Below are 27,940 nucleotides of genomic sequence, written 5' to 3' on the forward strand. Positions count from 1 at the left end.
ATAAATTAAGTACGTTATAGGTAGATAATAAATAGCGGTTAGAATTGTTTTAAAGAATTTTTACTTATCAGTTAGATAATATTAACATATTTTAGATTTTTCCTTGTTTTCAAATAACAAGGGTTATCGAATATTTGTTTAGTCGTGATACCTGATTACAGAAACTATGGTAGGATGAGAAAAAATGTGTTATATTTCTTAGAGAAAATAGAAGATTCAGTTACATTTAAAAACCTATAATCCGAACAATAGATGAAAGATAAGAATCAAACAACAGCTTTACAAAAATATTAAGTTTATTTTGAACACTTTATTTATTAACAATAATTATTATTTATCATATTTTATTATTAATTAACACTGAGCATTATCATAATATGTACAACAAAATGACATTGACGAATACGTAAGATAAAAAAATTATAATTAAATAATCACAGCTTTCAAGTAATTGATAAAAAAAAATCAATCAAAAACAGTTTGACCATTTTGAATAAACTTTATCAAAATAATTAAAAAGTCCTTGTTCTTCTGTTAAAAGAAAAGATCGTAAAAACAACAATTGTGCAAAGGTTATAGTTTAAATTTGGATGGATTGAAAACGCCGGGTCTCGGGTTCGAAGCCGTGTTGGTTTTCGGTATAGGCATAGTGCCCAGCTTTGAGCCTCCCGAAGTACCTATAGGAAACAATATTTCTTTAAAATAACATGTAATATTTTATTAAAAACTAGCTGTGCCCCGCACTTTCACCCGCATAAATTTAAGGATAAAATCTCTTTTAGTACATTGATTTGACACAATTGATTGAAATATGATACAAAGAGGAAATATTGTTTCTGGTTTTGTTGTTATAACATGATACATAAGGACAGACAGACAGTCAAGTCTCTGTAATGGGGTCCCATTTTTACCCCTTATGTACGGAACTCTAAAAATGTATAGAATGTCACCACTTTTAGCCGCACCCCTGGCAGCAGACCTGCCTCTCGCTGTGAATGCTCCTCTATATGCCTTCTTCTTAGCTGACGATGGTGTCTTTTTGCGTTTGTATCTGGGAAATATAAAAGAAAAAACTCTTCATATATGTAAGAATGGGGATTGGAAGGGTAATGTTATCTTTTTCTCTTTCTATTCAAGATAAAATTGGAGAAGATCCTATACTATACTATGATTAAGATTGTTTTTTTAAACTTGCAACACATTAACGTACAATTAGACTCTCAATTTGCCATAAATTGTCGGACACAAAACTATGCTTGCACGAATATAAGGCAGACTTCTCTAATTAACGACATAGCGAGAAACAGTTTTTATTTTATTACGTCAGTATATACAGGGTGTCCCACTGTTGGTATACTAAGCTCAAAGGAGGTTATAGTTTTGCATACGCCGAGTACATAAAAAATACTTATAAAATTCCAGACGCATTTTTTTTCAAATATATGAATTCTAAAAACTCTATGTGAACACCCATAACAAGCAACCCGCCCAACTTTGCCGCTCGCACGTGAGCTATCGTTTAAGATTGTTTTCATAGACAAAATGCTCACATTAGCGAAGCGTTATATGCCGGCTGCGAGAAGCCAGAGAAGAAAACATGAATTTTAAGGAAAAATTTAGCAAAAAAATTTTGGCGTAATATTGTTGTTTTTTTTACGTGATCAGTGTATGCAAAACTACAAGTTCCTTTGCGCTTAGTATACCAATAGTGGGACACCCTGTATAAATTTATAAAGAATAGAAAAAATTTGTTGATCACGAGGCGGTACACGAACCCGCATCCTTTCGCGCCTATTCTTTATAAATTTATATTTATAAAGCATTTGAATGCCGTAAAACCAAAAATATCAAATTCAACGTCAGTATATAATAATAATTGATTTGAAAGCTGGTGCCTATCATGTGGTCGTATGTAAATTTATCCTATTTCAGACAATTTGAAGGAAATTTAGTTTTTATTGAGGCCCATTATATGATTATTCTGTTGTTTACCTCTTCCTCACCCCTCCCCTATAAGTCTTCCTCCCCCTCTGGGAGGAAGTGCTGGTTTCCGCACTCCTTGCAAGCCCGCTCCAGTCCGTATCCGACTCTGAGCCCTGGAAGTCCTGGTCTTCTGCTTTCTTCTCTTCTTCTAACTCATCTTGGTACTGCATTAGTAGACCTAGGAATAATTGGTTAGAAATTTTAGGAGAATTAAACTATAATTTTAATTTAGGTGAAAGTTATTTTATCGTTTGCTTGAATTAGCTAATCTTACAAATAAAACGTACGTGGATATTTTTGTGTTTGGTGAATGGAACATGTTAAAATAAATAAAAAACCACACAGTGAGACAAAGAACGTAGTATGTAGTAATTAAAGGCATTAATATTGGAAAGTTAGATTGAAAAAAATCCTTCATATACATATACACCAAAAGGAGTGGCAAGTAGTGTATTTTTTTTTTAATTTTTCCACAATGTGGAATAAATAAAAAATCGAGGGACTTTTTCTGAACACAAGATAAAGAATCACCACACCGTCCGCTATCTCCAGTTGCCAGGTTATCCATTAATTACGTCATAACCTTTTTTTTTAAATGTCAGAGCAAGCAAAGGGGCAGGTGGGCCACCTGATGGTAAGTGGTCACCACCGCCCATAAATACTTGCAACACTGGAAGTGTTGCAGGTGCTTTGCCGGCCTTTTGTGGACAAATAAGCTCTTTTCTTGAAAGCCCCAATGTCGTAGTTGTTTGGGAACACCGCTGGTGGTAAATCTTTCCACAGTTTCACCGTACGCGGAAGGAAGTTGCGGGTGAAGCGGACAGTGGTGGAGCGCCAACCATCCAGATACCAAACTGTATAAGAACACATTGTGCACTTGGAAAAAATACTATAACACAAAAATCTCACCCATCTTCTCCACAGCATACGAGGACGTGATCTTCAGCAACCCTTCGCCATATTTATCGTAATTGGCTCTAGTTATGTGCGGTAACGTTAACATGTCCGCGCACGTTTCCGGCAAACGGACCGACATCGCTTTGAGCGCTGCTTGGGGGAGAATTGCTGTTAGAGAGGCCCCACGGGCTGCCGCCATTTCTCTGTAGAAAGTTATATGTAATAGGCAATGCAATTTTGTCAATATTATATTTGACAATATTACGATAATAAGTATTCGAGAAAAAAATGCATTTTTTTTCTCGAATACTTATTATCGTAATATTATAATGAAAAGGATTTTTTTTATTAACTTATTATTTAAACCCCTAAAATAATATTCAAAAAGTGCAAAATAAGGGATCGAAATTCATACTTCCAAAACGCGCCACCATTCATTCATCTGACACGACATTGTATTCATCACTCCACAGTAAACACTAAGGTAAACACCCACTGGACGTGTCATGTGACGTCACGCAAGGCGCGCAAAATGGCGGCGTTTGAACTGCTTAAATTTTTTTTAAAGTTTTAAATTTCATTTTTTTAAATATCTAGAGTATTTTGAAGCCCATTAATATTTTTTTCTACGTTATAAAATAGTAAACTATTAATTTAAGACAAAAAAGAAAAACATGAATATTCCCCATTGTGGCGTATAACTGTAGCCAAATTGAAATAGAAAATAGAGAGATAGAAGATAGATATCGTTTTGAGAGTCGTAATTTTTATTTGTTTTTATTTATTTAACAAATAGTCGTAATTTTTATGTAGAGAGCTGGAAATTACAATGTGGGATTTATAAATATAATCACTGAAATCATAAATGTCGACTTCTAGACCCAGTGATAAATTTTGAGTGATGATAATTTAATTCTAGTTTTTAAAGATTCAAACGCCTCGCCTTCGCCTTCTCCATTCGCCTACCGCAAAAATCAAATTATAAAATCACTGCGTTGCGGCGTGCATGAAAGACAAACAAACAAACACACATTCGCATTTATAAACTAAAGTATTAGAGTAAGAATATTTGAGTTCGAAAGGTATACCTGCAAGCTTCCACCAAATCAGCGTAACATCGTTCCTCGATCCTCTTGATAAGCGCAGTGACAGTAGTATCGGTGTTGCTGTGCGCAGGCGCAGTTGTTACCAGACTCGTCTTCTTTTCCACCTTCATGGGGAACACCACGCGAATGTTGCCAGACATTAGCCTGGTAATAGAGAAAGGTTTAAAATTAAGAAATTAAAGCAAAGAAAAATAATAACTCTGCAGTAAAAACTGTAATTTTTATTTCAATTTGAAGAAGTAATCGGTCTATCGAAATAACTGAAAACGGCGGAATCCTAACAAAATTAACTCTATAATCTAATAATGAAGTCAACACAAGAAAAAAAAAGTGTTATTTTTTTTTAATAAATAATAGAAATTGAAGCAGGCTTCAAGACTTCAGACTTTAGGTTGGTTTTAGTGTCACGCGGACCGATCCGCACAGATCTATATTAAGTTTAGGGAGCGTATCAGAGTTCACAATATAGTGTTCGAGAGAGCCACAAAAATATAATTTAAAACCGTATTTTTTTTTTGTAGGTAATTCAAAATAATATATATTTGGGGATATTATTTAGGTTTAAGAAGAGGCTCCCTAACATAATTTCTGGCACTGAGAGACCGGTTAGTCCGCTACGGTGCTAGACGCTAACACAGATAAAGTTGAATATCGCGTGCGCTCTTTGATCGCGTTCGAGCTCGAAACTAAATCTCGTAAGTCTCAATTCTTATTTCGTTTATAACTAAAGTAATAATTGATCTAGAGAAAAAATATCTTGGGATTGGATTCAGTGGCGTGCCTAGGGTGTAAGGACTGGGCAAGCCCAAATTTTTCGAAGTGTTTGCTGGGTACCCTTTTCTTGAATTAGGTATACACTGTGTTACTAAGTAGGTACCTATGTTCGTTATAAAACTTATAAAAAATGTGAACATACCGAATCAAATCTTCTAAATCTTCACGCGCGCCCGCAAACAGTTGAGTCAAACGTTTACCATTGCAATCATATTAAAATCTATATCTATAAATTATATAAAACTGTATGACATTATACCTATTATAAAATTGTACAGATCATTTATATTCTAATTCAAAACGCCGATCTTTCTGAAGGAAATATTTTATAACATCAGAATAGAAGTAGGTAGGTACCTACTTAGGTGATTGTTTTAATTCAATTAACAGCTCTTTCTCAATGACAGTCATTGTTAATTCAGAAATGCGTTCTTGGCCTTGTGTATTTCTTAAATACGTACCTACCTACCTATGAATTCGATTTAACGCTGAGAAAGCACGCTCCGTGGAAGAACAACTAGCAAGAATCGTAAATACCAAAATATGTGCAAGTTTCATCAGAAGGCTTCTTCTAACCAATTCTCATTCATGAAATCGATAAATTCGTAAACATTACAATTAAAATTTGGTTTATGTTACTTACTGCACAAATCGGGAGTTGGTTTTGATGAAGAAATTAATCATTGTTTTACAGTAAAGTTTAATGATTTTACCTTTCCCCGCTGAGCACAAAGCAAACCATCACGATTTACAATACAATCTGTGTCGCGACACTTATTTTATCACAAAATTCGAAAAACTTAACCTTAATTACACCGGTATAATCACGCGCTAAACCGTACTAACAATAATATTCACGACGTTCGTTCGCGCGACGCGCAATCGTAACTATCTTCACACTGTTAAAGCCTGGCTTTGTTGGCCATACAAATTGCTATAGAATTCTATAGATAGGTATGTAGCTACTTCAACGAAATTTCATACGTTAGAAGAGATAAGCGCAAAGCCCGGTAAAAGCCCACGAGTGCAAGCGAGAGAACTATATGTCACTCAAGAAGGACACCGCACTGTTTATACAAAGTACGACTTTATTTAGATAGCAAGAAGGATGAAATTAAAAAGTTTGACTCGAATTCGACATTGTTTGTTGGTGAGTTTTCATTGAATTTCGGAGCAAATTTTGAATTGCTCGTTGCGCGCGAATATTCAAAAGTGAATTTGGGTATTTTCCTGTCTCGTAGCGAATTCCTTAGGCAAGCCGGGCTTTTCGGCTTGTATGAACGTACCGCCACTGATTGGATTGTAAACTATATTTTCTTACTGTTAACATTTATGTTAAACATAAGTCCAAGTAAATCTTAAAAAAAATGTAATAATCCTTAAAAAAGGCATAATTTTTGAATAAAAAATGAATCGAGCGAAAATGTTACAATTACGTAACTATCTTGTACATGGAGAGAAAAAGACCCAATAAATCATATGCCTAAAGTTCCATTTTGATTGTATTTGTGACCGTTTCAGAATATTAATGCAAATTCACATAAAATTTAGTGAGCCTCCCCTTAAGTCCAACTTATCACTCACTTGTCAACATTAGGTCCGAGCGCCACATACGCACTAGCGATGTCGTTGTGCACGACGAGCCGCTCGCTGAGCAGCCCGCGCACGACTAACTGGCGAAGTAAGCGCTGGGGGTCGCCACGGGGCCAGCTTTTACATCTGGGAAATTAAATTAAAGGCAAATTTTATTAAAATTGTAACTTTTTGAAGTAAATTATGTTGTAGAAAATGTAGAATCTGTTAATTTAAACATCTTGTGTGTAAAAATAATGATTAAACTATAAATTTACTAGTGGTCCGCCCCGGCTTCGCCCGTGGTACCTACATGTTTAAACTATCCTATCTCTCAAGTTGGATCGAACTGCACATGGTGTGCGAATTTTATTATAATCGGTTGAGTGGTTTAGGAGTCCATTGAGGACAAACATTGTGACACGAGATTTATATATATTAAGATAAAGAATAGAAAAAATTTGATCACGACGCGGGACTCGAGCCCGCATCCTTTCACGCCAATCCGGGGCAATGATTAAACTACTCCCACCACATGTGACATCACTAACACAACAGGAAGAGCTACTGCTGCGCAACAACCACGGGCTGTAAGTAACGTGAGGCTATTTCTACCCATCAGACCGAAAAAAAACTAACTACCTTGAAAGGCGACACATGTGCCTCTGCCAACAAACTCATCGAACAATCAAACATAACTCATAACATTACCCCACCTCAAACCATACATAAAGCTGATCATGATCACCCTCTTAGCGATAAATGGGCTATCTAACACCGAAATAATTTTTAAATCGGACTAGTACCTCCTGAAATTAGTGCAATTAAACAAACAAACCAACTCTTTAGTTTTATAATATAAGTATAGATAAAGGATCAAATGATAAAATACCTAAGGACACATAAAGGAACAAAAATAAATGCCGGCACTCACTTGGCATGTATCGGCGAGTCCCTCAAAGCCGCCAACCGCTGTTGTGTAGAACCGCGTAACGCATCAGCCACGTGCAGTAAGGTGAAACTGCTTCTACCGGCTGAGCGAACAGCGCGGGCTATCGATTTGCACTCTTCTGTTACGTCCACAGGCTATGGGATAAAGTAAAAATAATTGGGCAGGTAAGTAAAGATAAATTTATTTTTCATCTACACTAATATCATAAAGAGGAAAACTTTGTTGTTGTTTGTTTGATTGTAATGAATAGGCTCATAAACTACTGGACCGATTTTAAAAATTCTTTCACCATTCGAAAGCTACATTATCCACGAGTAATATAGAATAGGTTTTATCCCGGAAATTCCACGGGAACGGGAACTATGCGAGTTTTTCTTTGAAACCGCGGGCGGAAAGCTAGTTATTTATATTATTAAAAAAAAGGTGTGGTTTAATAATATTTTTATTGCACTTCAAAAAATTGTCAATATTTTAAAACTGTGTAATATAATGTGTAAAGAATGGTGCGTGTGAAAACAAAACGCGTGTATGCATGTGTGTAACTAATTAACTGTGCATGTGATTACATACTTGCATGCATGTGTGGATTTGCATACATGTGTTTAATGTAAAATATATGAATTTTTCTCGTTTTATTTTTAAGTTATTATTGTCATTAAGGGCGGCCGTACACGGACCGCTTCAAGCAGTTGAGACCGACCGCTTGAAGCCGCGACCGCGCGGTGAACTATAGGCATTCATTCACCGCCGTACACGTGACGGCTCGAGCCGTCGCGACCGCTTCAAGCCGTCAACAGCATGACGAAATTCCACCGTGCCGTTGACGGCTCGCGAGCGGTCGTGAGGCATACACTGACTGCTCGAGCCGTTGACTGCGCTAGAGCCGTCGACGGCTCCCTTCCCCCCTGAAAATCAATGACTTGACTAGTCAAAAAAATCAACCGCTCGAGCGGTTGGTAGCGACGGCTCGAGCGGTCAACAACCGACGGCTCGAGCAGTTGAAGCTGACCGCTCGAGCCGTCCGTGTATGTCGCTCAGCCGTTAACTGCTCGAGCGGTCCGTGTACGGCCGCCCTAAATATCAAAGAAAGAAAGAAAAAACATTTATTTCAAGGACATCAATAAAGAACATCAATGTAATGTACCCCCCCGTACGCTCTAACGGTTAAGATACGTTTGATTTTGCTCCGTGATTATTTCGAATTTATAATTATTTCAACGCTAGTAAGCAAATAAAAACTAATACAAAGTGTTAAGCATATAGTAGTGAAGTGAATTATAAGAATAGTACATGAAAACTATTGTTCTTATAAATGTAAGCAGACTACAAATAATTAAGTTATAACTCGCAGCTATTCACCGGTACGTACATGACTTGTCATTTTTAAGCGTAGTGGCACGCAGCTCTCGCAAGTCGCACGGTTAATTATTATAGTGCGTAAGGAATAGATTCGCATGCGTCCACACCGTATGACTCACGCTGCTAATGAGTTTCAAAGATTAATAGGCGAGTACGAAGATTGTTTTATGCCTAACTGATTCAACCTCTCAGAGGTTCTTGGTGCAATTTTTGTTGTTTCCTGTACTTACTTATTATTTCATTGGACATTAAATAAAACTAAGTAGTATGTCGGGGAGTTCTGAAGTGTGGGGATGTTGTACTAATGAAAGTGATACAGATGCAAACCAGAAACATATAAAATGTACGTCCTGTGGAAAATATTATCATTATGCATGTTTATCCTTAAAAGAATCTCCAAATAAATCGAATACTAAAAAAATATGGAAATGCCCTTGTTGCTTAAATAAAACACCAAAAATTTTTAAGAATGACTCAACGCCTATTTCACGTAACATTAACATGATTAGAGGAAATAAAAGACAAGCTACTGGGTCTCCGTCACCTCCGTCACCACATTATGAAGAATTACACTCTACTATCCAAAATATAATCAGATTGGAATTCAGCGAGATTCAAGCGCAACTAAATAGCACCATTACCTCCACAATTCAAAAAGAACTTATACCAGTCAGAGACGAAATGAAAGAAATCATACAATCAATGCAATTTATGAATGCAAAATTTGAAGAAATCGAAAGGATGCAAAAGTCTTCTACTGAATTAATAAAGAGATTGGAAACAGAAAATAGTGAGCTAAAATCTTCAATCGAGAACCTCTCTATACGTATTAATAACATAGAACAACAGTCGCGCTCGAACAACTTAGAGATACAATGCCTTCCTGAAAACAAAAATGAGAACCTTATCAATACAATCAATCAGCTGGGTCAAATAATAAATTGTCCAATTCAAGAGAAGGATATATTTCATTGCTCACGTGTGGCCAAAATCAATACATCCAGTACTCGTCCGCGTTCTGTAGTGGTGCAACTTGCTTCAACCAGGCTCCGTGATCAAATTCTTGCTGCAGTAATTAAATTTAACCAAAACAACCCCCAAGAGAAACTTAATTCTGCTCATCTGGGATACTCCGCGAAGAAATCGCCAGTCTACGTTGTGGAACATCTATCCCCAGCAAACAAGGTTTTGCATGCAGCTACAAGAATCAAGGCCAAGGAAATAGGCTATAAGTTTGTCTGGATAAGAAACGGTAAAATTTTTGTTAGGAAAAGCGAAGGCACTGAATATGTGGTAATTAAGAACAAGAACAGTCTAAGTAAATTAAAATAGATTAAAAATATTAAAACGTTATCTCTTTAGCATGCGTTAGACACTCTTGTTTCATTAACATTCAATAGTTTAAGTATTTATTATCAAAATTGTAGAGGTCTCAGAACTAAAACAAATTCTTTTTACTGCAATCTATGCTGCATAAATTATGACATAATTATACTAACTGAAACCTGGCTTAATAGTGGAGTTCTTAGCAGTGAGCTTTTTGATGATCGGTATGTGGTCTATCGCCGAGATAGGGATTCTTCTGGCTTTCACCACACTAAAGATGGTGGTGGGGTATTAATCGCTGTATTAAGAAAATTCAACTCCAATCGTGTTGAAATATGGCAAAGTAAATGTGAAGATCTATGGATAACTATAGATTTGCCAACCTACACGATGAACAAACTAATTTTCTGTGCAGTTTATCTCCCTCCCCCTGTTTGTTTATCTCTTATAGAGCATTTCATTGATAATTGCAATAAAGTTATAGAATCAACTGATATCCCCTTGTGTATAATAGGTGACTTTAATTTAGGAAAAATTAACTGGACTTCTGATTGTGCAAGCGATTCTATTCCTAAAATTTATCAAACCTTCTTGGACTTTCTGAATGTCAATATATTAAATCAATATAATAACATCAAAAACATTTCCGATCGTATATTAGACCTTGTTTTATCGTCGCTACGCACCTTATCAGTTGCTGAATCCGATTATTTCTTAACAACAGTAGATCCATTGCACCCTCCTCTCATTATAAATATGTCACTGACTAAAGAAATTAAGCTTCCTTACAATAATCTGGCCAAAAGAAGAAACTATCATAAAGCCGATTATGACAAAATCGTAGAGAGATTATATGATATAGACTGGGCTAGTCTCTTTGAGGAACGTGATGTAGATAGTATGCTTCAGATTTTTTATGAAATTTTACACAGTTTAATAAATCAATTTGTACCGTACCGTAAATCATTAGCCAGCCAGTATCCACCTTGGTTTAATAAAGCACTAATACGATTATTAAAAGAAAAAAACAAATTAAGACTACGATATAAATCTTATAAAAATCCTATGGATAAAATCGAATTGAATTTGATATCTAAAAGATGTCAAAACCTGGCAAAGGATCTATGCAATAGTTATATGAAAAATATTGAAGCGGAAATAACCAAAAATCCAAAAATATTTTGGACACACATCAAGGCCAAGCGTGGTGGATCTAGCGCATATCCCATAACTATGACTGACGGAGATACTACCTCATCCGATGGTTCAACTATATGTAACCTGTTTGCGTCTTATTTTTCTTCTGTATACACACCCAAAGGCGAGGATTCCTCGAGCAATGATTTGTCCTCTCTCAGCTTTATCAATGTAGGTGGTCAGTGTCTTACAGGTCCAACATTGGATAAGGATTGTGTTTTGAAAACTTTAAAATCTTTGAACGTTAATAAGGGAGCGGGTCCTGATGGTATCCCTCCTCTATTTATTTCTTCTACTGCTTCGGCTTTGGCTGCTCCATTAGTAATGATTTATAACAAATCTCTAATTTCAGGTTCCTTTCCACAGGAATGGAAAAAAGCCAATGTTGTGCCTGTTCACAAATCTGATAAAAAAATTTTTATCTCAAATTATAGACCGATTTCGATCCTCTCTACATTTGCCAAGGTTTTAGAATCTTTAATCTGTCCTTTTATTCAACGACACTTCAGGCAATATCTGAGTGATCAACAACATGGCTTTATTCGTTCAAGATCTACAACAACAAATTTATTGTCCTTTACTGAATCGCTAGTGCAATGTGTTGATGAGAATAAGCAGTTCGATGTGATCTACACAGATTTTAGTAAAGCTTTTGACAAAATTTCCCATTCCATACTATTACAGAAACTTTCGGCTTATGGAGTTACTGGCTCGTTTTTACATTGGCTACAATCGTACTTAACAAACCGAGAATTTGTCGTTGTCGTAAATGGCTTTGCATCCGATGTCCATCATGTTACGTCTGGTGCTCCGCAAGGATCCCATTTAGCGCCAATCCTTTTCAACATTTATGTTAATGATTTGCCATGCTGTTTTTCTTTCTCAGAGGCTTTTCTGTATGCAGATGATCTTAAATTTGCCATAAAAATCGATAAACCAAGTGATACCGGTCTCCTACAGGAAGATCTAAATCGGCTTATTCAATGGTGTGCACTCAATAATATGCAGTTGAACCCAAAAAAATGTTACCATCTAAAATTTTCTAGAAAGAACTCTGTAGTGCAGTCAAAATATTATATTGGAAGCCATGTAGTGCAGGAAGTAGACACAATCAAGGACCTCGGTGTCCTGTTTGATAAATCAGTAACTTTTGTACCACATATTGAGAACGTAACGAAAAAAGCGTCCCAAATGCTTGGGTTCGTATTACGTAATACGAAAAATTTTAGTATGGGCCGAACAAAAATTATTTTATACAACTGCTTGGTACGAAGCAGCCTGGAATATTGTAGTTCCGTATGGAGACCCCACTATTCTACTCACATGCTAAGACTAGAAAGAGTACAAAAAAGATTTCTATGGCACTTAGCATTTTCTGTTGGGAAGCTTAGACAACTACCTTCATATAAGTCGCGTCTTAACTATTTTAAAATGCGTGCTTTGCATGTTAGATACAACATTATTGATGCATCTTTCTTATTCAAACTTGTAAGAAATAAAATTGACTGTCCCGGTTTGTTGAGTCAAATTAGATTTCGCGTGCCATATAGGTATCCCCGTAGCTGTATTACACCTTTTTACCCTCCATTACGAAGAACTGTTCTTGGTACTAATTCGCCACTTCTAAGAATGTTTAAAATTTTGAATGAGTGTAGTGATGTAACAGATATTAATTTTGATAGCCATAGATTGTTCCTGAATAAAATCTATGAACACTTTATTAATTTAATTTAAAATCATTGAGCTTATAATATAATTTCATTCATAATGTCATAATGTTAATCCAATTTAGATTATTAAGAAAATTATTTTTGAAATCTTTTTTTTTTTTTTTGTTTAAACTTAAGATGTAAACTAACTGTATTGTAAGTACTAAGTAACTGCCTTGTTTGTTTTCATAACCGTTTTGTTTTTATTATCTTGCATGTGGTGTTAGCCTTTAAGTAGCTGTTGCATTTATATAAGTTATTTTGTGTTATTGTTTCTGTATGTATGTGTTGATGTAAACAACTGTTGGCTGACCTTAATTAAATAAATAAATACAAAAAAAAATAAACATAACTAAACTAAACAAAAAAAAAAAATAAAGTTACATAAAATTTACACACGAGAAAAAGTAAAAAAGAACATGAGAAAAAATTTAAAATATAAATGAAAAAAAAAGAAAAGTTTGTAAAACAGTGTCCTTGAAAAAGGGAAGCCAACTCAGCATAATCTATGCTGCAACATTATGCACACACAGAGCTGGTTTTCAGTGGCCCCTAGACATTGTTACGATTAGAGAAACAATATGTGAGTAATATTAAAATACGAAATAAAAATAGAATAATTACAAAATATAATCACGATACATATATAGAAGAGATGGTAGTTATATTAAAAAAAAAAAAAAAATAATAATAATATTAATAAAGGGCGTAGGGATGTGACGACCCCATCGCCCACGGTTGGAATATCTATTGTCTATGTGACAATAGATATTCCACCCGTGCAGTCAGTCAACCCGCAGGACGCCTTGTGGCGGGGTGTCGGGGAGTAGCGACCCCGCGGGAACCGAGTGCTCCCGGGGGAGGCCCCTGTCTTCATCTCCGGCTTGCCTTCACCGGCCGGTCGGAGTGAAGCCTGACGAGGACAGGACCCCCACCTCTGGCTTGCCTTAACCGGCCGGCCAGAGTGGAGTCGCGAGAGCTTTTAGCTCGAAGGGTGGATGCGAAGCGTAAGTGGCGAGTGGGCACGTGATGCTGGACCCTCAGGGAGCGCGTGATCGTCGTTTAAAGTCCAGGGACGCCTCTCCACCCTTAGCTGCTCACTACATGTTGCCCTCTTGTTGCTAAGTTACAGCGACTTTTTAGAGGGCCCATCTGTGAGAGGGCGAGTCACCGTCTGCCAATATATTTTTACAAACTTTGTTGTAGAAAGGCAGACGCCATAGTTCCTATAGATCCAGTAACCTGTCCACATAGCACCCCTTCCATAGTCCAGTCATTTATTTCCATTTTCTGTAATAGTCCTACATCGGCCGCGGACTGCCCAGGGCTGTATCTCTATATAGTGCAGTCATTGGCAGGCTGCGGCTGGTGTCCCATAACACATTAAAACTCTCAAAAGGGCCTCTGCGTGTTGGATCCGTGTCCCCACGTAAGCCTTCCAAAAGACCGGGTACCGTCCTTCTGGTGGTACCCGAGTATTATGGAGATGAGAAACATATTAATAATAAATAAATAATAATAAATAAAAATATTAGATATATTTACATACATACTATATTTAAGTGTACATATTGCCACTAAGGTTGGATTTGTTGCATTAGTAATACAATTTTGTATTTTTTCTTAAAATTCTCAACTGTTCTAAGGCTGGAAAGTGGTGGTGGTAAGTTGTTCCAACACTTAGTGGCACTGTATTTGAAACTTCCTCGAAAACTAGCAGAGTGGTGCTTGGGAATAGTGAGTTTAGTTGCAGCTTGTCTAGTTTTATATACTGGATTTTGGTCACCCATCCAGACAAGCTTTTCAAAGAGGTACTGAGGAGTTTCGGACTTAATAATTTGAAAAAGGAACGAGGCAAAGTGGAGCCGTCTACGGTTCTCCATATTCAAACAACAAGCTTTATTGATAAATGGTGTTATATGCTCCCGTGGAGGAATGTTCCAACATAAACGGGCACATGCATTTTGTACCCGTTGTATTAGCTGCTTCGTACGAGCAAGTATCCGCCTCCCGTATACCACGTCCATGTAGTTAAATTTTGATAATACGAGACTGTCGCACAGCCTAACACGTAGTTCCGGATTTAGGTACTTTCTAATACGGATACAGGATTTTAATGCGATAGAAGCAGTTAGCTGCAGTAACACCGATATATTTTTCAAATCTGAGGTGTTCATCAAAGATTATTCCCAAATTTCGAGCTTCACTAACACGGTCCAGAACTTTACTACCTATACAAACTGGAATAAGATGACATTGAATTGAGTTTACTACTTTCGGTGTGCCTAGAACCATATACTTGGACTTAGTTGGATTAAGAACTAGTGAGTTACGGTTTGACCATTCGAGTATGGAAGCTAAATCTGAGTTTAACTTATTTATCGCAGAATGTGCTTCATTCGGGTGAAATGATATAAATAACTGAACATCGTCAGCATATATATGATATCGGCACGATTTTATTTCTTTTACAATATCAGCAGTATATAATATAAATAAAAGAGGCCCTAAAATAGAGCCTTGAGGAACTCCTTGTGTAACAGGTTTACGCTCTGACATCTTATTACTACCGTCTTCCATTGCTACTGACACCCTCTGTGTACGTGTATCAGTTTAAAGTTTTTTGATATCTGTACGAATTACTCGAATGTGCAAACTGTGTGTGTTAAAATATGTGTAAAGCGAATACAGACCTTATACTGGTTATCATTAAGGCAGTTATCGTATGCAGTGGCTGCACCCGCCCGGCACTTTTCTCTCGAGTACCGCTCCCCAAGATAAGCTACTACTTGTACATACGTGTCTGTTTGTGTGTGTATATATTATGTGTTTCTGTGAGCCAAGCGAATACAGACCTTATACTGGTTGTCATTAAGGCAGTTATCGCATGCAGTGGCTGCAGCCGCCCGGCACTTTTACCACTAGTACCGTTCCCCAAGATAAGCTACTACTTATATCTACGTGTCTGTTTGCGTGTGTGTATGTGTGCGTGTGCCAAGCGAATACAGACCTTATACTGGTTGTCATTAAGGCAGTTATCGCATGCGGTGGCTGCAGCCGCTCGGCACTTTTCCCTTGAGTACCGTTCCCCAAGGTAAGCTAACACTTGCGCCCGGCGACACTCTGATACACTTTCGCAGACCTCCACCATACGGAGAAGGTTCTCGACGTGAACGCGACGTGCTTCTGGGGTGGTGTTCCTTTCCACTGTGGGAAGGAGGGTGGTAAAACTTGGTAATGAATGAAGAGGCAAATTATATGCAAGTAAAATAGTAATTCAATTATTTTGTCGTCCAAAGTCAGACGGTTAACTAATAACTAGACCACTGCTGTATCTTTGAATCTTGCAAAACTAATTTCACTTCTGACATGTGTGCTCGTCACACAGGCTCTTTTTTTACTTATGTTTCTTTGTAGACATATATTTTAGAGTTTATCTGATTATTCTTTGAAAAAAACATTTTGTTAAAAAAAAATATGCCTAAAATGAACATTTTTTAACATAAAAGATGAGCTAAAAGTGCAAAAAACTCACATTCCAGCAACCGCCTATACCGCACGACATCCCCATAGCAGTAATACAGCAGACACGTGGCCGGCTCCCCGTCCCTGCCCGCCCTCCCCGCCTCCTGGTAGTACCCCTCTACGGACTTGGGCATGCTGTGGTGGATCACGTAGCGCACATCTGCCTTGTCCACGCCCATACCGAACGCTATGGTAGCACAGATCTGTGCGGTAGAGTTTAATGTAGAGATAAATAGAGTAGTAGAGCGGGTAGTACCCCTCTACCGACTTGGGCATGCTGTGGTGGATCACGTAGCGCACATCTGCCTTGTCCACGCCCATACCGAACGCTATGGTAGCACAGATCTGTGCGGTAGAGTTTAATGTAGAGATAAATAGAGTAGTAGAGCGGGTAGTACCCCTCTACCGACTTGGGCATGCTGTGGTGGATCACGTAGCGCACATCTGCCTTGTCCACGCCCATACCGAACGCTATTGTAGCGCAGATCTGTGCGGTAGAGTTTAATGTAGAGATAAATAGAGTAGTAGAGCGGGTAGTACCCCTCTACCGACTTGGGCATGCTGTGGTGGATCACATAGCGCACATCTGCCTTGTCCACGCCCATACCGAACGCTATTGTAGCGCAGATCTGTGTGGCAGAGTTTAATGTAGAGATAAATAGAGTAGTAGAGCGGGTAGTACCCCTCTACCGACTTGGGCATGCTGTGGTGGATCACGTAGCGCACATCTGCCTTATCCACGCCCATACCGAACGCTATTGTAGCGCAGATCTGTGTGGTAGAGTTTAATGTAGAGATAAATAGAGTAGTAGAGCGGGTAGTACCCCTCTACCGACTTGGGCATGCTGTGGTGGATCACGTAGCGCACATCTGCCTTGTCCACGCCCATACCGAACGCTATGGTAGCGCAGATCTGCGTGGTAGAGTTTAATGTAGAGATAGATATATGTGGCGCAGATCCGCTTGGTAAAGTTTAAAGTAAAGACGGGTCTAGAGATAGGAATATTGTGCCACTTGGTAGAGTTAAATGTAGAAAAGGATGTAGAGATAGAGATAAATGTAGAAATAGAGTATACAGCAAAGAGTAGAGTAATAGAGCAAACAGGTTGCTGGCTCACCATCAAAAAAAGTTGTTTGAGAGTGTTCTAACTGCTGTGCAGTTGTGACGTCTTGTGAGCCAGTCCATTTAATTACAATTTAAATGAAAGAAATAATTTTTTGAAAGAAAGAAAGAAATTTAAATAAAGAAATCATTAACAGAAATTGCAATAACTTCTAATTTTTTTTTCTGGAAAAACCATATAAATTCAACATACCACTTTAAATTTATCAGCGACCCACCCCGCCTGTACGGTCTCCCGCTTCTTATCAGCGAGCCCCGCGTGGTAGGCGGCCGCTTGTATGCCCACTTTGCGCAGGTCCACGGTTAGACTTTCGCACTCTTTGCGAGATAGGCAGTACACTATGCCAGAGTCTCTAGAAATTTTGACATTGAAATTTTTTGACGTTGGATAATAGATTCCCATTCAAAATACCAAATTTAGTGATGTAAGAGCTAGCGCGCAAGAGCAACTTTTGTCTCCGCAACTATTAATTAGTCTCTCCCATCAACTCTATAGTTGACTTGCCAGAGAGCGAGGTGTTGTAAAGGTGGAGGTGATTGTAAAGCAGTGGTGGCTCAGTGGTGAGACCTCGGACTTCGAATCGATAAGTCCGGGGTTCGAGACCAGGCGAGCGCGCAGGAATTAAATTGATTTTTCAATTTATCTGCGCATGTTGTAACATCACCACTGCTCGAACGGTGAAGGAAAACATCGTGAGGAAACCGACATGTCGAAGAATTAAAAAGTTCGACGACATGTGTCATCCGCCAACACGCACTTGGCCAGCGCGGTGGATTATGGCCTGTACCCTCATAGGAGGCCCGTGTCCTAGCAGTGGGAACGTATATGGGCTGATGATGATGATCAACTCTATGGGCTAGTAAGAAAGAGCGCGCACGTAGCGACGCAACTCCCCATAGAATTGATGGGAGAGACAAAATAGTTGCGGAGACAAAAGTTGCTCATGCGCGCTAGCTCTAAGGGATTTAGGTAGTTGATGGAATTGACCGCTAATGTTATAAATGCGAAAATATGTCCGTCTGTCTGATATAAATAAGACACAATTTTGATTAAAGGTAGAGATAGACTAGACCTTGCGGAAAGTAGATGTTTGATATAAGTGAAATAGAAGATGGAAAAATATATGAATGTCATGTGAAAATTTGACCGTAACCAGATAGTTAATATTCTAAACACATAAAGAGAGCACAACTAAATGTAACATTAAAGTTGTATTAGTTTTGACAGGTAAACTAAAATACTTTTGCTTTACACAATTCTCTTACTAACCTGAAAAACTTCTCTCTGATTATTTTAGCAATTTCCTGGTTTATACTTTTAGGCTTCTTCTCCAATATCCTGTAGGCAAGGTTGGGACGGTTGAAACTGCTCAGGAACCATTTACAATTTGTTACCTAGAACCATGGACGAATATAATCTAAAAGGACTGATAATGGTCATACTAGAGATCGTACCCCGTAATTTCAGACTATTACTAGATGGCGCTCTGATTTGAGCTTATTATTTAATTTGCAGCTTTAAAAGCACCACTAGTGACCAATTTTAGAACTATGGAAACAGCAAACTATCGATTTTCAATTATTACATCTAGAGGGCGTTGTTTTAAAAACTCCGGTGTTTTTGAATTATTTTAGTTTTTAGTTAAGAGCGTTCATGCTCCTCACAGGGCTTAGTGCAGAATTACGAATTAGAATTATTAATTTTTTCAAGCGTTGAAATAGTTTTGCTGAAATCATCATATCTGCTTTTTATAAATGTGATACTGTCTTTTAAACTAATAATTTCTTGCTTTATACAATTTAAATCTTACGAAATCCTATTCATAATTGATGATTCCAGTGAGCGCCGCAGCTTTTCCATCTATTCGGATATAATCTCTCGAATAGAGTCAGCTGATAATGCATTATTATTCACAGCGATAGGGGATTTAAAAGATGTGCCACCTCTACGTGTTGTAATGTTATCAGGACTTCGTTGTAACAATTGAGCGCCTGAGCGTACTGGGGTATTTTCAGTATTCAGAGATCTTGACTGATGAGTGGAACATTCAGGGCAAAACCATTTTTTTTTAATTCGCTTGTCAATTGTTTCTTTTTGTCAGTTGGGAACAAACATGCAATATGATAATTTCGTTTACAATGAGGGCAAGATAAAATCCCAGCGCTGCCTTCTGTTGTAGCTTTGCAACAGGCAAACTTCATAATGATTGGAAAATTTAAGTAATTAAGAAAAAAAAATATAGTAATATATTTCTGATAATATGACCCCTGTCAGGATCGATCTTCCTACTAACTGTTCTAAGTCCAGTTCACTTTGTACAGAGCTACGAGTGTCTTGTAATTTTCAACGAAATTATGTTTCTTATTGTATCTGGTAAATCGTCACGATAGATGACAATGTTAATTTGTAACTTTTGTTTTTAATATACCGTCAACCACTTTTATCACTTTTACGCAAAAAGTTTCCAATGTTAATTTTAATAATAAATCGTGATGTATAACGCGTATTCGTCCACAAATCAGATTGTTTTTGATAACTTAAGCACCACTAATAAAAACTTCCAACAAGATATACTATTTCAATTAGATTTGAATTTAATTTGTAACCCGCTTGATCAAACACGTACGCTTCACACTGACGTAAGTTTCTCATATATAAAAAAGTACTCTGTGGACGTAAGCGACTGACTGTGTTGGTGTTATCAAGTTTGGGTCGCTGGCTAAGACATGCTGGACATTTCCAAGAAGACTTCTTTTCAGGTAACATGGCATAAAATCTCTTATTGTTGGTTCCAGCGCACTGCAAGTCATACGCTAAAGAACATAGGGAGCATCTAAGGAAGTGAGTACCTTTAATAAGGTTTCGACACCCACTACAAACATTCGACATAGTGATCAGAGTAGTGTATATATATTCTTTATTTTCTGTTAAAAAAAAATGTCTATATCTTTTTTCTTCTTAATTATTCCCTTGTAAACAGTATTACATATTTATATGAGCAAAAAATACGGGAAAAGAAAAAAAAATCTAGATGTACGGCGATGATTTGAACCAGCGTCCATCAGTTTATAAGTACGAGACTGAGTCAATACAGCTACAGACACTTTTACGTCTTACATTGAAATTTATGCTCTAATTGTTCGAGTAATTCTTAGTTATAAACAGTTCATAGCAGCGTGGTCCGTGAAAAAATAGGCGGTTCATCCTAAGGAGCGCTGGGGCAGTGAACTCTCATAAATAATAATTATTATAATAAAGTTGTGCTCATTCATTTAACAATTAATATATCTTTAATTTAAAATTAAATTTATCGTATACCTAAACTCCAATACGAATATCAAATGCCTAAATACGGAATCCAATAAGAGTGAAAGAGAAATTTTGCGACAGTCCTGCGGAGGTCCTGCGCGAAACCGCGATGTTGCCGCATCGCATGACAGCAGCAATTGCGCGCGACAAGCGCGCGACGTTGCCAGTTGCCACTCCTATATTATAAACAAACAATAAAAATACGCTCGCGAAAGCAAATTCGGGGATTTTCTAATTATTAATTGATAATCATTGAATTCGTTTTGAAATAGCCTGTACTTTATAATTTTAGTGTTTATATAGACATTTATAATGTGGTGCTCATTTTTTTTGTTATAAATTTACTACGCTACTGTATTTTCTTTGTTTTAGTTCAATAATTGAACACCCGTACAATTTTGTCACGAGCCGCCTCTTGCCTTTATAATATTTTACGTTTTATATTTTACGTTATAGTTTACGTTTTTTGCGTATTATATTTTACGTCAAGATACCATAAGATACTATTTGGCACATTGATTTTTTTTAGAAGCGACATCTAGTTGAGACAAGAACCATTCAATTATAAAAAAATGCCAAATGATACTGCGAGTGACATCTATCGACTAAATTGGGAACTGAGAAACGAATTACGCTGTTTACTATGGCTATGATAAGTCCTCTAGATATTTATTGGGTCCATGCTAGAACAGAAATAAAATAATTATTACTTCATGTGTTTTTTACTTGGGCTCAATACCATGACTGAGGCCTATGTCCAGCAGTGGACAAACATGGGCTGATGATGATGATGATGTGTCTTTTACTTTATGAATATTTTTGAGTTCATTTTACCTCTGATTCGCATTGCACAATAATTTTAAAAACAATCAAACCAAAGACATTAAGTTTTAACGCTATTTAAAATAACGATCCAAAACCAAAGAAAGGAGAATGCCCATGAAAGTATGGACCACAGTATAGTGTTGCATCAATGCCAGAGTGGTTTTGGAGGGTTCTTCGATATTCAAAAGATTTTTACCAATTGATTTTTTTGTGATAAAAACAGGGGTTTTCAAGATATTGAGAAAAATGTGAATTAACCTCAAAACTTAAATAAACCCGATTTAGTTAGGTTTATGTGTGATTTAGGTAGTATTTTATCGTCTGAAGGTTATTTTTCGTTTAACATATTTAATCTATACGTAGAGCTTATGCTTTCAGACAAAGTCTATCTGTTCATCGGCTAGTGTAGGTAGGCACCAGAAATCTTTCGGGACGGATTTCAAGAAAACCTAAATATATTATATTTAAAAAATGCCAATAGAGTTTTTATTCGGTTTACATATTGTTGTTGTTGTTTGAATCATTTTTTCACTACATATTCGAAGAAAGAAACAAATAAGAAATAACTGGTTACCTACCAAGCTATGTCATAATAATATTTTTTATATATATTTATATTATTTTACTTCACTATATATGTTAAAACAACCTACAGTGTATAAACAATACCTTACAGAGTGATTTTATGTTAATTGATTTTTTTGTAATTCAATGAAAACAATAATCGATATTAATACATTTAGCTATTTACCATAATAAATGTCATAATAGTTACCGCTTGGTTACCGTGGTAACCGGTAATGGATACTAAATCTATGGCAACGGATCTAAACAATTACATGTCTTATTAGACTTTACAAAACATTCCCTGATCAAAATATATTTTCCGATAGTAAGAAGGCCTCTAAATTGCCGAGATTTTTTTTAATAGTAGATATTTTTATCTTGATGCATGAGAAAAACCTGTACCAAAAAGTAAACGGTAATGGACACTAAACAGACATAACGGATCTAAACAATTACATGTCTTATTAGATTTTACAAAACATTCCCTGTTCAAAATATATTTTCCGATGGTAAGAAGGCCTCTAAATTGAAGAGATTTTTTTAATAGTATTGTTGTCTTGATGCATGAGAAAAACCAGTACCAAAAATGGGCATTCTCCTTTCACACAAACGTTACACGCAAACGTTCAAAATATGATACTAATATAATTAAAAAAGAAGCTCTTTTCCTTTCCCGGAAAATATTTCCTTTCCAGGAAAAGAGTTTTTCCTTTCGCAACTTAGGCATATTCATTTTCTAAACACTAATTTTATATACCTTGAGCTGATGCAAAATGTCCATCCTGACCCTCGGTGTGGCCGTAGCAGTGAGCGCCATGACCCCGGTCTGCGGGAATCGTTCCCGTAAGATGAACAGCCTCTTGTAATCTGGTCGGAAGTCATGGCCCCACTGTGATACGCAATGGGCCTCGTCTATTACGAACCTTAAAGATGACAACTTCTTTGGTAATCATAGCTCAGGAGTAATATAATTGGACACATAATTTTTTCAATTTTTAAGAACACATAACAAGAAAAAGCGTGAATTTTTGTAAGAATATAAAAAGAAAGCAAGATTCTAACCCGCGTGTTTCACCTTACCGGGGCGACGCCTGAACTATCGGCCAAAAAATAATCAAATAGCACAATACTAATTCCTCAGCTTTTACTATCTACAATGTCCACATGTAAATTGACATCTCTGTTAAAAATATCTATGATTTTTATACACAACTAGCTTACCGCCCGCGGCTTCCCCGCTTTGTCTAAAACCTAATAAATTATATACCTTCCTCTTGAATCACTCTATCTATTTAAAAAGACCGCATCAAAATCCGTTGCGTAGTTTTATAGATTTAAGCATACAAAGGGACATAGGGACAAATAAAGCAACTTTGTTTTATACTTTGTAGTGATAGTATAAATAAAATCACGATACCTACTAATTCAGTGACTTACTATATACGCTTATTAACAGTGTCTACCTGTAAATTGACATCTCTGTTAAAAATATCTTTGATTTTTATACATAATTGTATAAAATCGTCTCACCTAGCGATCTTTCCTCTCGAATAAAGCATGTCCAGCATGCTTTGGAACTTTGGTGAGCTGCTGACCTTTTCTGGAGTTACATACAAGAGCTTGATAGGAGGCTCTCTCATAGATAGCTTGTGGTATATATCCTCTACATCTGCCAATGATATGTCCCCTGATAAATGGGCTGCTGGGATCTGAAGATAAATTAGTACTTATTTTATGACAAGAAGTTTCATATTTGAATAAGTTTCAGAGCAAGGAATAGTTTTTGAAAATACATATTTCACAGTAATGACGTATTAGTTTCGTAGTTGTCGTTTGATGTTGTTGTATCTTTAATATCATATACTTTTTCAAATAATACAACATTACAGATTTAAATACAGTTATCTGAAATAGTGTTGTCCTTAAAAATAAATTCAACTATAGAAGTTTACTTACATCTAATGACAATAATTTGTTCACTTGATCGAGAATTAGTGACTTCAATGGAGAAATAACTATTGTCACACCAGGGGTCAAAATTGCAGGTAATTGATAACACAATGATTTGCCTATGAAACAAAAAATATGATTAACACAAATTTTCATGAAAATCTATATTTTATAACTTTTTATGAGTGATCTAACTTACCTCCTCCAGTAGGCATAAGCACAAAACAATCATGACCTAATAAAGTCGCATTGATAACTTGCAATTGGTTTGGACGAAAAGATTTCAATCCAAACTTCTCTTTGAACATTTCCATCATTAGATCCGAATGTGGATAATTTAAACCATCAAATTCACCTGAAAGTAAAAATCATGTATTTCCCACAAGAATTATAAGAAATTAATTAATTTCGTTTTATTATTATACCAGTTATGCCATCGTTCTGTGTACCAGCCTGAAAATCACCCATTCCTTCATACTTCGGTACATCAGCTAGTGTCTCGTCCATTAAATTAATTTCTTCCTTCGTTGCGTCATTTGCATCCTTAGGGACTTCCATGATATCTTCAAAGTCTTCTGGCCTATATTCCGGCCAACTATCATCATCAACTGTTCCTACATTGCTAGAACTTGGCAATGAATCACTAATATTTATTACACTTGTTCTAGAATCTTCCGGCATTATATCTGTCACCTCATCTATATCTAATGGCACCTCATAATCATCTGTTTCGTCATACTCAGTATCATTTGGACTGTCTTTAACAATAGGCGAAACTACAGTACATGGCTTAGCGTAATTCATCAAGGCACTCTTGCTCAATTGTGGTGGCTGAAATGCTACAGAACTATTTGCTATAGGAGAACATTTAGGCGCTTCTTCCGGTTTAAATGGCAATAACTTCTCTGACGCAAGTTTAAGTCTTTCGAAAGTACTAGAAGGCACATCTTTGTCTGGTGTATTTTTACTTGAATTATCTGCAGCCGCTGACGGCCTTTTAAAAACAAATTTGCCTTTCGTTTTATTTTGATTATCTGGCGTGTTTAAATTATCGACAGAGTTAACGCTAGAATTAATGCTTTGAGCGGAATCATTGCAAGGTGAAAAAGCATCAAAGGATAAAGATTTCTTTGCCATAAGATCTGAATATATTGTTTTTGTAGGCTGGTTTTTATTGAAATTGTTCATTTCTGGTGTTGAGGTTTCAAGGACATTAACACTTTCGTTTTCTATTTTAGCTATTTTAGCACTTATTTGAAAAATAAAATCATCAAGATCTTTGTCATCATTTCCTATTATGGATGGGCTCTCCCTACCATTTGCTTCACAGCTGGTATTTAATGTCTCTGAAGATGATTGCAATGTATCATTAGGTTTCCGTTGTATAACTGATTTTAATTTTGTTTTCAGGTAATTCATCTTTGCATAGGTTTTACTGTCATAGCCTGGGAACTTCTCTTTGATGCAGTTTGGTATTCTATTAAATGCATCACTGATTTTTTCTAATATTTTTATGTACATTGTTTTACATTTATCTATATCATCATGTGAGAGAAGTTTTTTCTGCTTTAAAAGAAAAAATAATGTATTTAATTTAATAGGCAGCTTCATTTAAGCTTATTTTGATTTTTTTTTGTTTTTGATATGTAAATAAATATAGTCAGATACAACTATCTGAAAAGCAAATAAATGTATAATAAGTTTATAAACAATAGAAAAAAAACTGATCACAGGGCGGGATTCGGTTCAAAGGTGACCGAGTTGGTCAGGCGTCGCCCCAGAATGGCGATAAGATGCGGGTTCTCGCCCCAAGATCGATTTTTTTTCTATTCAAATGTATGATATTCAATGGATGTTTACTTACCTTTTCCTTTTTTAATGCTGGATGCTGTGCTATTTCTGATAAGAATTCTGTTAAAGAACTATCTAATTTTATATTCTTTAAAGGGTCTTTGTCTTTCTTGGGACTTAATTTTTTTGGAGTTTTCAATGTTTTCTCTTTAACTTTTACTGGTTTTTCTATTTTTTCTGGAGATGGTGTAGCACTTATCCTAATTGATTTACTTAATTCTGCAGATTTATTGTCTTCTTTAAAAGCACTTGGGAAATCATCCTAAAAAGAAGATCTTATTATTGTCCTATAAAAAGCAATTATTACATTCTAGAACTGAGGAATCTAATCCCACTCATCGTCGCAGGTGGCCGAGACACATCTTGGACGACATCAACATAAATTAACTTGCAGTTAATTTACATTATAAGGAGTACTTAAGAGTTTTGCTTTTTGGGTCTTTATATTACTATACAGCATAATATTGTCAAAAAATATATTACATATTATCAATCAACAGATTACAATCCAAAGGTAGATTATAATCTATGATTTACAATTTTATGGCTTACTAGTTCACCGCCCGCGGCTTTGCCCGCTTTGTCTAAAACCTGATAAATTATATACTTCCTTCCTCTTGAATCACTCTATCTATTAAAAAAACCGCATCAAAATCCGTTGCGTAGTTTTAAAGATTTAAGCATACAAAGGGACATAGAGACAGAAAAAGCGACTTTGTTTTATACTATGTAGTGATTTGTAGCTTCAAAACTCCTCATATACATATCAATTTTTTTTAATAATTTTATTTATTACGAAAAGATTACTAACCACATCCATGGCGTCAAACATATCCCCACTTTGATTGTCAACATTGAAATTTGTTTTTATATTATTCAAAGAACAATTTGGCACTGAAGAATTATATTCAGATTTTGCTTGTTTATCTCTATTTACAGACTGCAATCAATAAAATTTAAAATTATAAGTATAATTAAGTTAAGAATGTATATATTATTTTTAATTATTAGTGCAGTGGTGAGATCTCTAACTTAAAATCAATAAGTCCCGGCTTCGAGACCAGGCGAGTGCGCAGGTAATAATTGATTTTTAAATTAATATGCGCATGTTGTAACATCCCCACTGCTTGAACGGTGAAGGAAAACATCGTGAGGAAACCGACATGTCGAAGAATTAAAAGTTCGATGACAAGTGTCATCCGCGAACCCTCACTTGGCCAGCATGGTGGATTATGGTCCCCAGGCTACACAGGCCTTATAGGAGTCCCAGCAGTGGGAATGTATATAGGCTGATGATGATGATATGTTTAATAATTATACTTATTTATAATAGAACACTTTTAAGGCATAAAGCACTTTTTATCTTGTGAAAATAGTTAACCTTAATATTATCTTCTATGGTATTCTTGAACGGTGGAGTGACTGAAAACAAAAATAATATTTTAATTATGTTATAAATTAAAAATAATTATTTAGTTTGAGTTTTGCAGTAAATAGTAATAAACAAAAGTAACTCACAATTATTTGTGGATGAAGATCTCGATTTCCACACAAATTTTGACTTCTTTTCTGTACTTTGATCTTTGCTTTTGCTGAAATAATTCATAAATAATATTGCTTAATATTTTATATTTGAATATAAATAGTAATAAAACAGTATAGTACCCACTTTGTTTCATCTTTTGAATTACCATCATTTTTCTTAATGTAATTAAAAATTGAATTCTGTTTATTTCCAGATATAGGCTTTTTGGATGCCATTTAGGCTAATTGTTCTTCATTAACTTAATATATAATTCTATTGTTTGTAAGACAAATCAAAACCAAACATGAATTCAAATTTCAAATTTCAATCTTCAAAGGGTGTTCAAAGGGTACCTATGTATTTTTTTTTTCGTGATTGAACAGATGGTA

The 27,940-nt window shown here is 36.2% G+C and overlaps 1 protein-coding gene across 1 annotated transcript; it reads right to left on the minus strand.

Annotated features, from left to right (window-relative positions):
- Positions 1-342: 342 nt before the first annotated feature.
- On the minus strand, positions 343-27,879 carry LOC123698403 (Bloom syndrome protein homolog). The gene is made up of 21 exons (XM_045645011.1): positions 27,696-27,879; positions 27,545-27,618; positions 27,408-27,448; positions 26,838-26,966; positions 26,040-26,288; positions 24,601-25,741; positions 24,375-24,530; positions 24,182-24,294; positions 23,756-23,934; positions 22,983-23,148; positions 18,794-18,918; positions 17,717-17,876; positions 16,411-16,603; positions 15,886-16,082; positions 7,267-7,418; positions 6,345-6,479; positions 3,969-4,130; positions 2,893-3,083; positions 1,993-2,161; positions 951-1,051; positions 343-677 (listed from the first exon to the last, which is right to left on the minus strand). The coding sequence occupies exons 1-21, from the start codon at positions 27,785-27,787 to the stop codon at positions 574-576; spliced, it is 4,029 nt and encodes a 1,342-aa protein (XP_045500967.1). The 5' UTR covers positions 27,788-27,879; the 3' UTR covers positions 343-573.
- Between the last annotated feature and the right edge of the window lie 61 nt (positions 27,880-27,940).

The sequence above is a fragment of the Colias croceus genome, chromosome 16, assembly GCF_905220415.1.
Source record: "Colias croceus chromosome 16, ilColCroc2.1".
In the NCBI taxonomy this organism is placed as follows: domain Eukaryota; kingdom Metazoa; phylum Arthropoda; class Insecta; order Lepidoptera; family Pieridae; genus Colias; species Colias croceus.

Bases quoted from the DNA above. Each gene is read 5' to 3' on its own strand.
- LOC123698403 (XM_045645011.1), bottom strand. From the start codon at position 27,787: ATGGCATCCAAAAAGCCTATATCTGGAAATAAACAGAATTCAATTTTT. The intron at 27,449-27,544 runs GTGAGTTACTTT...TTTTGTTTTCAG, and splicing joins ATCTTCATCCACAAATAATT to TCACTCCACCGTTCAAGAAT. The intron at 26,289-26,837 runs GTTAGTAATCTT...TCTTCTTTTTAG, and splicing joins TGTTTGACGCCATGGATGTG to GATGATTTCCCAAGTGCTTT.